This window comes from Phocoena sinus, chromosome 16 (genome assembly GCF_008692025.1).
Source record: "Phocoena sinus isolate mPhoSin1 chromosome 16, mPhoSin1.pri, whole genome shotgun sequence".
NCBI classification, from domain to species: domain Eukaryota; kingdom Metazoa; phylum Chordata; class Mammalia; order Artiodactyla; family Phocoenidae; genus Phocoena; species Phocoena sinus.
In genome coordinates this window covers 71,396,986-71,414,444 of record NC_045778.1, presented here as the reverse complement: position 1 = coordinate 71,414,444, position 17,459 = coordinate 71,396,986, and the positions used below count along the sequence as shown (strand labels likewise).

At 39.0% G+C, this 17,459-nt stretch overlaps 2 protein-coding genes across 5 annotated transcripts in view; one reads left to right on the top strand and one right to left on the bottom strand.

Moving 5' to 3' along the window:
• Positions 1-11,960, top strand: part of SHTN1 (shootin 1) — a 100,860-nt gene extending 88,900 nt beyond the window's left edge. For all 3 annotated transcript variants that reach the window (XM_032608757.1, XM_032608761.1, XM_032608759.1), the window contains one exon: positions 10,233-11,960. In XM_032608757.1, coding sequence (XP_032464648.1) covers positions 10,233-10,455 — 223 coding nt within the window. In that variant the 3' untranslated portion in view covers positions 10,456-11,960. The remainder of the gene's footprint in view (positions 1-10,232) is intronic.
• Positions 11,961-12,582: 622 nt separating this feature from the next.
• Positions 12,583-17,459, bottom strand: part of ENO4 (enolase 4) — a 30,999-nt gene continuing 26,122 nt past the window's right edge. For both annotated transcript variants that reach the window (XM_032609343.1, XM_032609344.1), the window contains 3 exons: positions 17,226-17,293; positions 16,596-16,713; positions 12,583-14,849 (listed from right to left, as the gene is read on the bottom strand). In XM_032609343.1, coding sequence (XP_032465234.1) covers positions 14,719-14,849; positions 16,596-16,713; positions 17,226-17,293 — 317 coding nt within the window. In that variant the 3' untranslated portion in view covers positions 12,583-14,718. The remainder of the gene's footprint in view (positions 14,850-16,595; positions 16,714-17,225; positions 17,294-17,459) is intronic.

The window sequence follows — 17,459 nt, the reverse complement described above, 5'->3', positions numbered from 1 at the left end:
TATCTAAAATTGAGGGAAGTAGATGAGGCACTCTCCAGAGTCTCTTTCAGCTCTAGAATCCCAATAATTCCTCCCAGATGTGGTTGCTTGATAAAGATGTTCACAGTTAAGATAAAGAACAAGAGTTAAGCACATAGTTTTTACCCCCAACATGTCTCTCAATATAGATTTACAGTAAAACACAAACCTAGAAATATAAAATAATTTTTTGAAAAATTTTAATTTTCAAACTACATCTTAGGAACTTACAAATCCAGACTGAAATGATTGTTATCCTTCAGGGTTATATTCTTAGGGGTCAGGATACTCATTCCAGCCCTGTCACTGTTGCTCCAAATGCTTTTAGACCTATTTGGATTAGAGATACCTGACCACAGAGGAAATAAATTGGACAGTCTTTCCTATCCATTTATTCTGGGGTGGAAAAAGTGGGTGAGAAGTAAAGAGTGCTTTAGAGCCACTTGGCGGGTTGTGTAAGAGAATTAGTGTCAGTTTTTATCTTGGTCAAAAAATGATATGGCCCATTTTAACCACTACTATATGTTCAACATATGTTTCCAAATGACTTTGGCTTTTGCTAGTTCATTCAGTTTTTGGAAATAGCCATCAGTTTGCCACCATTGCAGATGCATTTTTTAAAATGTGACACAGACCCATGACACGTCTCCCAGCCGTGTGTACAGAAAAGTACCATGCAATACAGTCAAGCCAAAGCTTGCTTCTTGAACTCCAGTTAGGTTGACAGGTTCCAAATTTACACATTCTGGGGCGTTGATTTAAAGGGTAACTAGGAAGTCAGTATTTCAGAAGCAAACGTAAGTTGAGCAATAAGTAAGAAAATGCAAGTATAATTCCTAGCTATGGGTAGAGTTGTCTTCCATTTTAATCCTGTGTGAGGTACCTGAGACACGTTAGCTCTGTTATCCACAGAATGGGGAGATCTGATGATCTCGAGTGATGTAAGTGAAGTGAATTGGGAAAACATTTGGGGGTAAAAGCCTACAACCTTCCATTGTATATGTTTCGCCTCTTTATTTTTTAAATTTTCTGTTACTCTTTATCAATATATATTAATATATATCCATATTATAACAGCGTTCATCTGAGAGGAAATGTGCTTATATCGCTATAAGCAGGATGTCTATGTTGATTATAGATGGAGGCTATGAGTAACGAGCCAGTTTCCAATTTGGAATTTGCTTTGGTGATGTTTTGTTGTTGTTACTATCGTTTCACTAACATTTATGAAGCCAATACTTTTATGTGTTGTTTTAATTCTTCCAAAAGTACTGAGGTTTAGTGACATAAACAATTTGCCCAAAATTCTGTTCCTAATCGATAATTGGGTCAGATTTCATTTGAACCTTCTTCATTCTAACTTCAGAGCCCACGCTTTTGAGCTATAGCATACTGCGTTGAGTGTATTAAGAGCTGTAGGAATGGAAGGGAAGAAAATGACTGTAAGGTTTCTTCTGTAGGAAGCAGTGATTCTGTAGTTAAATTGCTCCATTTGCCCTATTCACATCCTGCTCCTCTGACCCTACATACTCACAGATAGTGTCATCTCTTCCTTTTTCTTTCCTCTTCCTAAGGCTAAACTAAGCAATTAATATATCTTTTGCCAAGGGAAGAAAATGTTACCCAGTAAAGCAAAGAATTCTGAAAAGGAGAGCCAATCTGAATTAGCAAGAAGACTTAAAAGAGATTTGGAAAGAAATTGTTTTAGTGTTTTTCATGTCAAATGGCCAATAAAGGGGCATGCTTCACAAATAAACTTTTGGAAATTACCATATTAGAATACCAGCCTAAGCTCCTTTAATCTTTGGCATAAGTTTCATGTACACATTTTTTATTTATTTACATTTCAAACATGCTGAGGATTAGTTCATTCCCAGAAGTCAAATACCTTGAAAATATCTGACTTGAATCACTGGATTAGAAAGGTGTTTTACTAAATGATAATATGACAATATAAAGATGAATCACTGTGAATACAGTTGTTTTAAAACATACATTCTACAGCCCCAAATAAATTTCACCGTTGCATCCACTTTATGCTGCACCTCTGTGAGTCAGCTCTACCTTTGGTCAATTACTGGTTAGCTCCTTTGAGTTTGTGGTGTAGTGCCCATTGTCATCATATTTTAGAACATCTCTATTTTAAAGAAAGGCAGGACAAATGGGCCTGCAGTATGGAGAAAGAGACAAGCAGATCTTACAAGAGTTCTACATCACAATCAGGCAGAGACCCAAGAGTATCTTGTGTTCTCACAGTCTTGCTTTTTTGTCTCTGAACAGTCTCATCTAGAAGTGGCCTTACTTGTCTGTATTGAGCTTTATTCATCTGTGCTCACTTTTTCTATTAATTACTTTCAGAAGGGTGAATATCCGCCTGACAGTTACAGTTAAACAAGGGAGTCAACCTCAAGGATGATTTGTCATTTCACCTAGTTACATCTCTAGAACCTGGCTTCAAAGGGGAGAACCCAGTTTCCATTGTAACTGGTGTGATTTGCAGTGATTTCATAGCTGTGTCCTCATCTCTTGGTCATTCTCAAAGATGCTTTTAAGCCACAATTGCCAGAGACCCTTCCAGTTAATACTTCTCTAATTCATCATGCCCTTCTTCAACCCCAGAGCTCCCCAAAACTCTAAGCTTTATCAAGCTCTTTAAAATTTCCTTTTCAGCCATCAGACAGGCGGCTAGCTTGCCTTTTTTGTTTGGGAGGTCAAAACGGGTCACATTGTGCCCTAGAAGAATTTAAAAAACAAAAACCTATGTAGCAATTACAGGACTTCAATTTCAGTAGAAAAATGACCGTTTCCAGTACAGGCATTTTTATTTTAATTTGCATTTAATTTCTAGGTCTCTGGTGTCTCTAAATACGTGTGACCTGTGGCCCCGCACAGATTAATTCTTGTAAGATTAATTTTTGTAAATGAAATTGAAAAGTATTGCTCTTTTGCATTGCAGCTGGAGAATCTGAGCTTTTGAAATATGTTACCAAATAGAAATTGAGATTCTTAACTTACTTTAGAGGGATTTGGGTCAACATTTTGTTCAAATGGAAAATAGAGAAGTTTTTAGTGCTTGTGGTGGAAAGAATAGGTTTTCTTCCTGTTACTCCCAACTCTACCATTTCCTCCCCTCCTCCTCTCCTCTTTTCTCTCCTATTGTGTATGTGTGCATATGTGTATTTGCATGCATGGTGCGAGAAAGGAGGGCACCTTCCCTGTACTTAGCAAACATTCGTTTCTGAGAAGAGACTACTAGCTAGCAAATGAACTGCATGGAAGTTACTGCTTAATCTGATGCTCTTATACAATTAAAGGATTTGCTCTGCTCTCAACTGTAATCTTAGTACGGCTGAATTGTGTACGGACACTGCAGGAAACAGCTCTGCTCAGCAAAGCACTACTACAAAGGTTCTCCATGTGTTCCTGTACATGGACAATTAAGTTTTAACAACAAAATTAGCAGAACAACTGGATGTTCGGGAAGTTGAGATCTCCTTACTCAGTCTCTTTTTCCTCCCCCCTCCAAAGGAGTTCCCCTGTGGGCTGTCCAGAAGATCCGCCTGTCAGTTTTGTCTTACAGGTGTTCTGAGTTACCTTACAGACAGCAGCTTCTTCCAGATTAATAGTTGAGGCTATATTACACCTAGTGTTAAAATTCTGTTGAGTAAATCTCGAAATAATTGTTAAAATGCTGCTGAGTAATTGTCAATTCTCTCAAAGAATTAATTGCCTTCTAACATTTGCCTCCAGTTGCAAACACCTATGCTTTTAAGAGACTTAGCATAAAATATATCATTTCTCCATGGAGAACCATATTGCTTTTGGTGCTTTGTCATTTTTTTAAAACATCTTTCAGTAGTCTCTGCAGTATTTGTGTTTCCTTTTATTTTTATATAGTGGAGTAGTGGAGACTTAAAATTTATTCAAATAGAAGTCTGGCTAAAACTTAAATGCAATTTCAGATCTGAGGATAAATTGACTTAACTTCTGAAACCTGATAAATGCTTTTCGTTTAAAGTATATTTTGTCATATAACTATGAAAAGTAACACACTGAATGCTTCATGACTTCCTGTCTTAAAAGAGAGTTTAAAGTATATAATACAGTAAATTTAAAGAAAAATCTTTTAAAATTTAAAAAACATTGCTCTGAAAATTAAGAATGAAAATGCAAACATTCTGTGCACGGCAGCTTTCTTGAGGAGCCAGTGTTATTTATATATGGTGTTTCTTGTGGAAGCCTTTATGTTCCTTAAAATATCTCTTTTAAATAATATTCACATTTCATAGCTGAGATCTCAGTGGATTTTCCATGGTGACTGAAAGTTGTACAAAATTACAAAAAGCTTAAAAAGTAGCCAAAAAAAGTATCAAACACATTTAAGAATCTTTGCCTGTGCTAAAATCAGTCGTAGCTCATGCTTTATCATTGATTTTGCTGGCGAGAATGGTCCAGTTTCCTGAGCCTCCCTGGGCCAGTGTATTTTGGAATCTGTAAATGTGCACAGTCCAGCTTACGCTAGAAGAATAAAAGAACTGGGACAAGGCTTCGTAACGTGCACTGTGGTCTGAGATATAACCCGTGCACTGAGATGGCTGTGCTGCAGTTTTTCCACCAAAGAAACTATGGCTCAGTGTGGACACAGAGGTCTTTGCCCAGCCATTGTTACCTCTGTTAAAAAGGAATTCTTGTTAATTTTATGGCAGATCAGCATCTAGAAGCTGATGTCAGATTTTCAACCATGGCGGTATTCTGTTGTTTAACAATATTATTTTTCATAATTTAAATGATATCTATTTTTCCCTCAAATAGAAGCTGACCCAAATTGGCAAACTAATTTATTCTTTGCACTAAAACGCAGTTTCAAAAAGTACACAAAGCCAAAAGAAATTAGCTTCGTTTTTTCTACCTTCATTATATTTAAAAGTATTAGAATTAGCAATAATATAGAAAGTTTCATCTTATGTTTGAAATTTTATTTTGGTAAGTTTTGGATAAGTGTGTTAAAATATCCTGAAAAATAGGATGTCTGAGAGAAACAATAAAAACTACCTCTGTTGTAATGCCACTGCTGTTCACTGCTGTAGTAACTGTATAAAGGGCTTGGGAGGAAAAAAAAAAGTAAGACTTCTTATTTTTACACAAGGGAGGATATAAAACTGACTTCCTCTTTGGAGTTTTCCCAGGAAACTACTTTATAAAGACAAATTTAAATCTTGCCGTTTTCTGTCCTTGAAGGTGGTAAATATGATTGTAGCTTTATCCATTTTTATTGTAAATGAAACAGAGTTCAGACCATCCGGCTGTGCGTCATCTGTTGGATGGCTGCCACAGACTAATGCAGGCGTCCCACTGGGAGACCAGAGAAGAACTATATACTTTGATTCACCAGATTGTGTTAAATAGTCCAGCTGTTGCGATTTGAAAGATAGTTACCTCAGAAGTGAAATAGAAATGAACTTGACATTTATGCCTCAAACCATTTTTACACTGTTTGGCAGTCAGCTTTTCAGAGGTAGCATTTTATAAAATAACTCTCACTGCTTAAAAGTTTCATTCACTGTAATGTTCAAAATGTCCCACCTTTATATTATCAGTAGAATTAAGCTTGAGTGATATGCAGAATTTGCATGAAATAAGCATTTTCCCCCTTCATTTCATGAGCTTTGATTGTATTCAGTTGAGCTCAGAACCATGTCTATTAGGACTCTTTTGGGCATTAGTTAATTTGAATTGCAGCTGAAATGTTAGCTCGAATGTTGCTGAATATAATTGGAATGTGGAAAGTCGATTTTGAAAGGAATTTCATTGAATGCAAACCATGATGTGCTTTTTAAAAATTAGAATGCTGCAATTTCATCTCCTGTAACACAGTCTGATAAGTCACTGAGTCCCTTTATTATAAAGTTCAACTTTGACAATACCGTTTGCAGCTGTTTTGATTCTTCTGGTACCAGTACCAGTTGGAGTCAGCAAGTGGCCTCATCTGCCCCAGCCCTACCTCTGGCCCTCTTGCAGGTGGGGGAGAAGTAACTGCTTTGTAAAAGAGCAACCAAGTTGTACTTGGGCATCAGGCTTCACAGAGTGGTATAGATTGATATATTGTCTCCTAGCTTTTATTTTGCTTTTGGGTTTTTCTTTTTGTCTTGAAATAGCACTTAACAAATGATTTAAAATGACCCATGAAAATATCTATTTGATTGGGTTAAAAATCACTAGCAGTATGTTGTGGTAAGAAAAAAAAGTACTGGACAGGAAGTCAAGAGTCCACAATTTTAATCCTGTATCTGCTGTTAACAAATAGTGTGCCCTTGGACAAATCATGTAACTCACTCTTGTTTGGTGTCTTCACCTGACAAATGAAAAGGCTGGACTAGTTCATGTCAGTAATCCCTCTCAGACTGAACATTCCATGATTTTAGTCTTTATGTCACCTATAAAATTTAAGTTTTACTTGGAGATTTTGCAGCATACAGGAGAAGGTCTGCCGTACGTTTTATGAATACTGAATTTTAATTCCTTATTTGTGGTCATTGCTCTTAGATGAAGAATTAAAGAAGAAAAATTGAACGGAACAATAGTATATGGCAATTCCCATTGGATTGTTGCATTTGAGCAGCTGGGATTTTCACCTTGGGGGAGAAGCTTCAGATTTAACCTTGTAGAACCTGCCACTGTGGCTGCCTAGAGCAAGAGCCTGGGTTCTTGGCAACATCACTGATGGTGCTTTCTGGCTCTTCCCATGAGATGGGAATGGAGTTAGAAATGAAGCCTAGGAGGAAGGCCCTTCATTCCAGAAGGAGCCCTGGGCAGCTCCCCATGGGAACCAGGAATGGACTTAATGATGTCAAATCAAGGAAGAGCTAGCTTTAAGTCACAAAGAAAAAAAAAAAAAAAACGAAGGGTAGCTTGAAGGGATGGATTTTATATTTATAGTTCTGAAAGATGAAGCTGAAAACAGGGATTCAGAAAGAATCAGTAAACATGCCAGAATTAGCCTGTGGCATCATTATCGTGTTTTTGGAAGATGCCTTTGGTAAATAACTGTGTGATGGTGTGGAAAAATCAGGAACAGGAAGAGAGGAGCTTCTGATTCTTGTCCTGGCTCTGCCACTGATAAGCTGTATAATTTCAAGGTCAGGCTTTCCCTCTCTCCAAACCTCATTTTCCTCATCTGTAAAAGGACCTGTTGGACTAGATGATTGCCACAGTCCCTTTTAGCCTTAAGCCATTGGGATTCCAAGTCAGTGGTCATTATCTTCAAGAAAGTAGTTACTCTGATTCTCAACACATAATTTTCCACTGTGCCAAGTTCAGTGATAATAAAGGTGTTCTCAAATTGGAGTGTACAGGTGACTTAATAATAGATCAATCTATTATTAAGAAGCCTACTTCAGGAAAGAGCAGTTCTCTGGACTGAGACAATTCCAGGACAGTTTCAGCCTGGCAATACAAAGTTTCTGAGTTTTCAGTTCAGTCAACATCATTTGTTGCTGTTATGGAGCCCTGAGAGCTCCCTGGAAGTTTTCAGCCTCCAGCTGATGAAGAAAGCGTTTTAGGATGTGTTTACCACCCCTTCATCTGCAGACACACATGGGCATGAGAACTTCCATGGTAGTTCTACAAAAGTGATGAAGGTCAGTATGGGTTGATGGAAGTTGTTCACCTAGAATGAGATGGATACTTCCTTTGCATGCGTAGAGCAGACTGCTGGCTTCTATACAATGAGGCTTAGACCCAGGGTAGTGGAACCGCACTGGGGACTTGACCAGCAGACTTTGTGTGGCCTTGACTGTAACAACTTTAGCTAGGCCAGAACTTGGAACTTTATTTCCGAGAATTCCCTTTCCCATTTGTTTCCAGGTTAGGGTTGTCTACAGGAGAAATTTGCACGAGATTTAGAAAGTGGGAGTGACATAATAGTCTTTTTTTTTTTTAATGCTCCCAAAAGTCTGCGTAGGGCAGGCTCTTTTACAATTCATGCGCGTTGTCACCTAGTTGGCATGTGGCACAGCTGGCCCACAGTTTCTCCAGCTCCCCACATCTCCCTTCCAGCTTCCCCAAATCTTAGGCCAGGTGCATGTGCAAATTCCATGTGGAAGGGCTCCAGTTTATCCTGCAGCTCATCTGCATCATCGGGATTGGTGACTGTGAAAGACAGATGCGGCTCTGGTTTGTCCTCAGCTTCTTGCCACTTTTCACCCAAGTTCCTTTTCAGCTGCAAGACCTGCTGGTTTCAGGCCCAGCATAATACACAGAGGCAACAGACTCACGTAGACTGCCTAGCTAACTCTCTCTCTCCATTGCCTGAGGTCTAATGCCTATAATGAAGCCTTTATGCCATTCATGGGGGTTTTGCTTCTCTGACCATACCCTAATGGACTCAGCCTGCCAGGTGTTGCCTGGGTCAGAGAAAGTCAAGCCAGATACCAACTACATCCCATATTGATTCCCAACGCACAGTAACAGATATCTTGAGAAGTGGATGGGCCAAGGTAGATGGGCAGTGTCATGGTGTTTTCTAATGACAAGGGTGTTGACAAATCCAGGCAAAAATAAAGGAATCTGTCCTCACTACAGTATAGCTTTCCTCTCAGGTCATCTCTTTGCTTTTATGACCTCCAAAGAAGACAGTTATGTGCTAGTCACTTATGAATGGTGATCAAGTCACACGGTAGAACTGGATAGCCCTATGGAGTGGTTTTCAGACATTTGGACAGATCTCATAGTACCAGGTGATAAAACTGAGGTCACTGGGTTTGAGTTTTGGTACCTGTGGCTGGATCGTGCAGGCCACTTTGTCTCAATAGTTGATAATTTGTTCTGTTACTTCTGTTGTATAAGAGAGACCTTCAGACCTACTCACACCAAAGCCTTGGTTTCTGCACATTCATTCTGAGCCTTTCACACACAGTAGTTCATTAGTATTTGCTCATTTGTTTACTCCACACATGGATCTGCACTGGGTGCTGGCATAGATCTGTGAACAAAGCTGAACAGTCCACCTCATGGATGTTTACATTTTATTTGAAGAGAGAGACATTAAACAACTGGTTGCCAGTATTATAACTGTGGTAACTCCAGCAAGGGAGAGGTATTAGGTGGTAAGAGAGTGTCTAACCAGCAGATCTGAGCTAGGGGTCAGGGAATAGTAGAAATCAAGTCCTGGTGAGGGGCTGGTAGAGCAATGGGCAGACCCTGGCCAACAGTTCACCAGTACACATCCTGACATCCAGAGGTGGAAGTGGGACAGGGGCGTGCTGGGTCATGGTTAGTATCCCAGCATTTGCCAAGAAGACCAGATAAGTCTGAGTAGCCTCTGCCCTGCCTACTACACACCCTTCAACCTCCAGGCATCAGGTCAGCAGTCCAATACCTTCAGATGATGGCTTCTGACCTGACTTCTGAGAGGACTAGGTGCCCACAGCCTAATTTCCTGACACGTGAAAAGAGAAGAGTGTTTCAGGACATCTGTTTCCACAAGGAAATTGTTGCCCATTTAGCTTGAGAAGCAGTAGCTTCTTAGAAGAGAAGAAAGGGAACCTCAGTGGAAAAAGAAACTGCATTTGAAATTCAATAAGAAATTTCTCAAACATGATTCTCCTTTTTTAGAAAAAGTGTATGGTAACTTAGTATTTCAACTTCTTCTCTGGATTCTCCCATCTGCTTTTGTTCCTTCCCTCATCCCTCCACAGGTCTGACTAGAGTTGTTCTTGCCAGTAATGGCAGCAGCTGGCATATCTCTCAGCTGCCCATCAGGGATGGGAGTGGTTTATTTCCCTCCTTGTTGCAGTCTTAGAACTAATCTGCAATCACATGTACCCCAGCACACAAGGGGGGGGTTAACTGGCTCCTTCCAGCTAAGTGGGGTGGGACAGGAGTCTGGGGGCGGCAGGCAGTGGGGAGGTGTGCACAGAGTATCTGTGAGCTTTGTGCTTCTGTGAGAAGAGCATGCAATTAAGCAGGTAGGTGCATTTGGCTTTTTAACATTTATGCAGTTAATTGCTCTTTTTCCGTCTTCTGGCCTTGTGCTCCTAATATGTAATCTAATAGCTTTTTTTTTTTGTAATGGCTGGCACCTCAAAGACCACTTTTTGCATGTTGATTAGACTTAGAACGTTTTGGGGTTTTTGCTCATCTGAATCCAGGAATCTGAAAGATAAATGATTTCTCTCTCTGCTTTTAATTTTTTTGTTTAACTGTTCATCCCCTAGGCCTCCCAGTAACACTGAATGCAGGAGACAATACATTGGCAGTGAAAAACAAGCTGAACCAGTTGTAGTTTTAGATCCTGTTTCCACATATGAACCCCAAACCAAAGACCAGGTCGCTGAAAAAGATCCAACTCAACACAAGGATGATGAAGGTGAAATTAAACCAGAAGACAAAGAAGACAGTGTTGAAAAAATAAGAGATACAGACAGCTCCAACTGCTGATCCATAAACCAGAAGGCGGATATGTTCAGAAGTCCTTTTCAACAAGCACATGATTTAGTTTTGGTGTATTGGCAAGGGCTATAGACATTCTGTTCTTGTCACTGTATTCAGAGTATAGGTTCTTTTTTGATGTCACTTTTGTAAGTTCACTTATAAGTAAGCTATTTAGCAAAGTACACATTCTTTGTAGTTTTTAAAATCTTTATAGGGATAAGATTTTTTTCTAATTACTGTATTAAGTGTGACTTCTTTTAGAAGTTTACAAAAAATTCATGTTATCTTTTTAGGTAATGTGCATACCACAAATCAAATGTAATGATGAAAGTTTGCAGCACTTGTGTGTAATTGGATAAACAGAAGTGACTAGCTTAAGGTGATTTTAAAAGCCCCCAAAGAAGCTTCTGTTTTGGGTCTGATCCTTTTTTGATGGAGAAACTTCAGTAGCATGGAAATGGTTAGGCACTGTGGCATACAAATTGCTTTCTAGGATATACTGAGATAAGCTTAAAACTCAGGAGCTGATGTCAAACTAGTAGTCCCATACCCAGTGTTAATTACACACATTATTAACTGGGGGATGCAAAACACATACTATTGATTGTGTCCACAGCCTCCCAAGGACTTTGGGGGGAAGGCTCTAGTGGCCAGAAGGCAGAACTGAGGTGAAAGTCCAAACCCTGAATTGAATAGAGTACTATCTTGATAAACCACGTGCTCTGTGCTGTGAGTTAATTGTTTTCTCATGGACTCATGTGGCACAAGGACCATATTTTATCACAGTTCTTATGTACAGTGAAGATGGGTGACAGGCATACAATTGTCTTGCTTCACTGCTGTTCTGCATTACACAGGTCTGTTGTTCTCTTTAAAGAAATTAGGTGGTAGTCTCTAAAAATACAATGTTTCAGTCTACCACAGTGAGTAATACAAATGTAATCAGGGATTTAAAAAAAAACACTTATGCAGCTTTTCAAAGTTGATTGTTTCAAAACTGGTGTTTGTTTAAAATAAGTGGTAATGTACTTGAGTGCATTTTTTATGACAGTGATTCAGTAATGGTAATTTTACTATTAAAGAAAGTGAAAGGTTTCGTTTTGTTAGCATAGCTCAGCATGAAGCTGTCAGGTGTTTCTCACCTAAGGGCAAAAGAAAATGATAGTAATAATTGCAGTAGTTGTATTTTATTTCTGCACGTATGCTAAACATAGGCTTGAAAAGGTGAATAGGCAGGTAAATGTACTTCCTAAATTTGGAGATAATTATCTTTCTGTAGGCTCGTTATGCTTGATTGTTTCTATGTTTTTCCAGTGATGATTTTACAGTTACTTATCAGTTTACTCATAGGGAATTAGAATGTAATGTTTTTCAACTGTGATTTCCCCAATTGAATAATACTGCTATATGATACACTAACTACAAACTGCATTAATTCACTTAAACAGGTTCTGTTATGCTGTGATTTGAACTCTCCTCACCACACTTATTAAAAAGCACCAACAGTTTCCTATTAAAGGTCAATTGTGGTTATTGACATTTTTGGTTTAGTTCCCCAAACTTGACATTCTTTAATATGAAAATTGTGTAAGACTTTATAACTTTAGTAATTTTTAATCACAAAATGGTTTATTTTGAGGAATTCTGTTCTTTGTTTCTTCCTGCTTTCTGCATTCCTGTGTCTGTTATCAGTCTGCTGGCATGTGTCTTACACATATTTAGGAATATAAAAATATGTACACTTGTCATTTCATATTTAATCACACACCCTTTCCAGGGTAAGGAGTTAACCGTTTGTTAAATGTGTTAGCTGGACCAGGCAACATTTAGTCACTGGTACAATATTTTGAAAGTGTTCTTGCCTTTTCTGAGCTGCTTATTTCTTCACCAACATCACAAAGCATTTAAAATTAATTTGCTGGGCTTCCCTGGTGGCACAGTGGTTGAGAGCCCGCCTGCCGATGCAGCGGACATGGGTTTGTGCCCCGGTCCGGGAAGATCCCACGTGCCGTGCCACGGAGCGGCTGGGCCCGTGAGCCATGGCCGCTGAGCCTGCGCGTCCGGAGCCTGTGCTCCACAACGGGAGAGGCCACAGCGGTGAGAGGCCCGCGTACCGCAAAAAAAAAAAAAAAATTTAATTTGCTAAAATTAATTCTAGCATCCTTTCGTATCTGAGATAGTCTCACATAAACGCCTCACCTACAGTGGTTTCAGCCGTTGATCAGTCCTGTGGAGGGAATTAGCAGGGTTGTAACCACCCGCCTTGACTGGCCTGTTGAGGAAAACAAGATGCGTGTTTTGGCTCTGGCTACTTGCCAGGAATCCCTCCTTCCTCGCCTGTTTTGTTAACAGTAAATGTTTGTTAGAAATGGAGTAGTACAGGTAGAGATTATTGTTAATCTTTCAGACCATTTTTAGGTTGTAAGGTGTAGTGTATAGTCTGCATCACAGAATCTTAAAAACAAAGTTCAGATGATTTTTATAAACGCACACTGTACATGTTTAATCACTTTCATCGTGGAACAGGTTCAGTTTATATGGCAATAAGTTGTGGAGAATGGATAACCGTCTCTTATCATCGCTGACCTTAGGAAGATCATCAGGCAGCCCTTACTTAAGGATTGGATTTGGTTTGAAGTTTCTTCGGAGCACTAACATTTCCCAGTCCCACTGCCATTTTTTAATATAGGGTGTGATGAGTTTCTTTCATCTCTTTACATGTGATTCCATATATATATGTTTTATATCTATTATCTATCCTTTAACATATATGTAGAGAGAGAGAGAGAGAATATATAAATAGAAACAGTGCTTATCACTTTCAAAAACTTGAAATGCTACACATCCATTGGTGACCCCAATCCTCAAGCAAGGAAACGGTGAATAGGCTGTGCTCAGCGCTGAAATTAAAGTGTTGACTTGGTTGAGGTAATAAATCACCTCTTTGGTTAATTTAATGTAGTTATTCAGTTATTAACTTGGTTGTACCTTTTTTCTCTAGTTTCATTCATTTAATTATAATTTTTGTCACATTTCCAGGGCATACTCTCATATGATCTCCCATATTTCATCTCTGTGTGTGTGTGTGTGTGTGTGTGTGTGTACGTGTACATGTGCAGAGGCTATCTGAACACTAATCCATTGTTTATTGCTAAGCATCGGGAAAGGCAGTAGCAACAACAAACTGTGACACAGTTCTCCCAACTTAGAGCGATACCAACCAATTCTCCTGCCCTGTGCTCTGAGAGAATCTGCCACTGAACCTATTTTAAATCACTGCTTTTAGAATAAGGCCTTGGCTCTGCCATAAGGCCATTACCTTCCCCTCTTAGTACTCTTCAAAAGGAGAGGTCCTCAATATGCTTAGTAAAAACTTATGGAATATATCAGAAATCTAAACTTAGCCAACTCTCCCACAGGTCAGTACATAGCAATTTATATAATTGGGGGGAAAAACAAAAGGTAACAGTTTGAACAGAGAATCTAAATCATATAAAGCAGTTGGATGATATTATATCTATAGGTATGTGTTTGAATATGTTTATTTCTGGTCATCCTCTGCTATAACCCCGATACTGGCTTTCAGAAGAGACAATTCAGCCAATCTGTATGTAGCATCATTTTTAATCACCTATTAGATGCTGTAGTAAAAATGATTGGGCATTTAATTGCTTTAAGAATATTCATTCATTGATGTGTTTACTCACGCTCATTCTTGTTCCAAAAAGGATCTGAGGAGACCCCCAAAGATATAAATGATAGATGAACAACTAAAATTTAGAAAGAGATGGGAATCAGAGAAAAGGAAATTAAGGGTAGGAAAGTGAGAGGAAGCTATTCACTCTTAAAAAATCCGTGAAACAGAAGATGTACACCTTCCTGGCAGAGAGAGCTCCTAGTGTGAAAGATTTTTTTCAGAAATGTTCTGACTTGTAAAGTATGAGGTATTTGAACTGAGTGTGGAGTTGGTGGCAAAAATATTGTACTCTTTTACTAGGTCATGACCCCCCCAAAATGGACAGGAGAGCTCGTATACAAACAAGATCCCCATAGAAATGTGATGGCCAGAAGACAAGGTTCACAGGTATAATTCCGGGCAAAATACTATCTCTGTATTTCACCAAATAGTGAAATTAAAAGAAGAAAAAGCACACGAGTTAGTGAAGTTTTAGAGCAAAACCAAAATGAAGACACACTTGAGATCTCCCGGTCTAATAACACAGTGGTGTGGCTGTCAGCTGGGGCGTGTGCAGCCCGTCTGGAAGACACTCATGTTTTGGCTGATTCCTCCACAACTTCTGTGGCGAAGATGGGCTCCGGGGGCTCAGGAAGCTCACCAGCCATGGCAGCCTTTTCGGCTTCCTCATTCAAGTAGAAAAATGTGTGTTCTTCATTGAAACCTATTAAAAACAACAATAAATTTTACTGTCTAATCCAGTGGTGCCAGTTTTGACGTTCTTTGTTACATGATTTAAAGGAGATCATCTTTAGAACTGTCCAGAGGTGTCACATCACCATTAGGAAGGATTCTAGAACCACCTTAAAGTGGGCATGTCGTCTATACATTAACTGCAATACACTTGTTGAATTTGCAGTGTACCCTTAGACAACATTCTGGAACATTTTGTTTACAGCAGACTTTGGGCAGAGGCTGAGCAGCAAAGGATAAGAGGAAGATGAACTAGAGGAAAGGCTGGTACTCTGCGTGAGACAGACCATTGCCAACTAACTATTCCAAGGTAAACCACTGAAGACTTAAGACTATTCCAGTCAGGTTCCACGTGTTTCTGGGCAGGGAGAGTGTTTTAATGACTGAGCTTTTGACAAGATTTCCTACTCAATCTCTCAGTGCAGTGATTTGGTTTTCCAGTTGTTTGGTCCCCTTCATATTTATTGACCACTGCCAATGTCAGCGAAATCCTCTTAATCTGTTAATCCATTCCGGAATGCTCAGGGGCTGGCACTGTCACCAGGGAGGGTCTGGGCCTCCAGTCACTAGAGTCCTTTTTGATGCCCTGAAGCAGCTGTTTCCCTTGTGGTGAAGTCTGGCTGGAAATGTGATAGGTCACTGAAGGAACCTAAAGCTTCCACAAGTCAGGATGACAAAAAATCAGACTGATATGTAGGAACAGTATAATTTTACCTATTTGAAAAAACAAGCCTTCATGTTACACACTAAACAATACAAAGTAACTTTTGACTGTTACACACTAAACAATACAAAGTAACTTTTGACTGCCCTTGCATGACTTAGAAATAGTCTCCCAATTATATCTTTGTTTTCTAGAAAACAAGGTCATTACCTATGTTAAACGTGACAATAATTACTATTTCTCTTGGTCGCTTTTAAAGAAATTCCTATTAGTCACAAAATAGTACTTCCTTGCTTCCATATTCAATAATTGGTATGTTCTACAATACATTCTATAATACATCTATCTCATTTAATAGTTTCATTTATGGTATACAAGTATATCAGCACTGCTTAATTAACATACTTTTTTGCAGTATATCAATTCTATTTTAAAATACAAAATAGTTTTAGAATTTCAAAGACAACTATTGGTCTCTTTAAATGTCTTTGCATGCTTTGTTTTGGCTACCACAGTCAGTAATATATAGAGTAAAAATGTATATTTGGGGTGTTGCTCTCCAATTACCCAGTACATAAGATGCTTCTACCCATGCAGATTTACAAAGCTTGATGTCGTAAATGATTGGTTCATCTCTCTTGAGACCATAGCCTTTCCAAGGTACATTAAATTAACATGCTATCTACTTGAGTAAAACGAGTTGTTGCCAAGAACCACCAGGAAAACATCCACCTTTAACTTTCCTGGGCTGTGCAGAAAAACCTTAAGTATAATTTGGACCATAACAAAAGGTAGGCTTGGAAATTCCAATCAATTAAGTCTATTGAAAAGCCTATTCATCAAGATTAGGGCTAGGGTTTTAAACATTCAGGTAAATAGATAATCCATTAAGAAAACAATACACGTGGCAAATGCCATCCTAGTTTTGTCAGCACTTATTTATAGTCTTTGGATTTCCCTGCCCTCCTGCCGAGAGACTTCTATTCCCCCATCTCCCAATCTTTGTTCTCTTATTCATGGCTAAGTGAAACTAAGCAAGAAAGCAGCACATACCCAGTGTTCCATTCTGGACAAGTTCTTCCTCTATAGTAAAGAGGCGATTGTACTTAGTCACCCGTTCGCCACGAGAAAGACCTCCCAACTTGATAAACCGGACACCAAGTCCAACGGCCTAAAGAGGTGAGGGAACAGCTTATTTTAAATGGAGTCATATTTTGCTAAACTACAAACAGTTCTTTAGGGAGAAAGGATGCTGCCCCTGTGTGCTGTTTTGTTTTTACTCTCATTAAATTAATTTCTCATTTTGTTACATGAGTAAAGTGGCCTGCTTGTAAGCTGAAAGTGTCAAAGGTAAAGAGATAGTGTGACTGTACATCAGATGCTCTACTAGTCATGTAAGCACGCTGATTTTTATCTAAGAGCATTCTGGCCTTGCTTGCTTCATTATAGGAGGTAAGATTGCAAGTGCACACCCCAGTCATTTAAGTGTGCTCATCATTTTACCAGGACTTCAATTTTTCTTCTTTTTAAAAGTTCAAAGATTAGCTGTCTGGGAGGAAGCAAGTCTGTTTCATAAAAGGTTACATGACTTTCTCTGCCACAGACCGCCTTTCTCTGAAATACCAATTCGGGATAAAAGCAGTGTTTTGGCAATTCTGCAATTGACCGGTTTTCAGCACTTACCAAATCGACAAGGCTGTCATCAGACGACTCTCCTTCTGCACTTCCAAAGACAGCGATGTGCTTCTTACCTATGAGCAGAGGAATTCTTTTCAGTTTTAGATCATATGGAAACAATCATCAAATATATGAGCCTCTGGGATCAAAATTTAAAATTTGCCAGAGATTTAAAACTGCGAAGAGTCAATTTTTTGACCACCTGAGAATTCTAACCCAAACGTTTGCATTTTTATTACC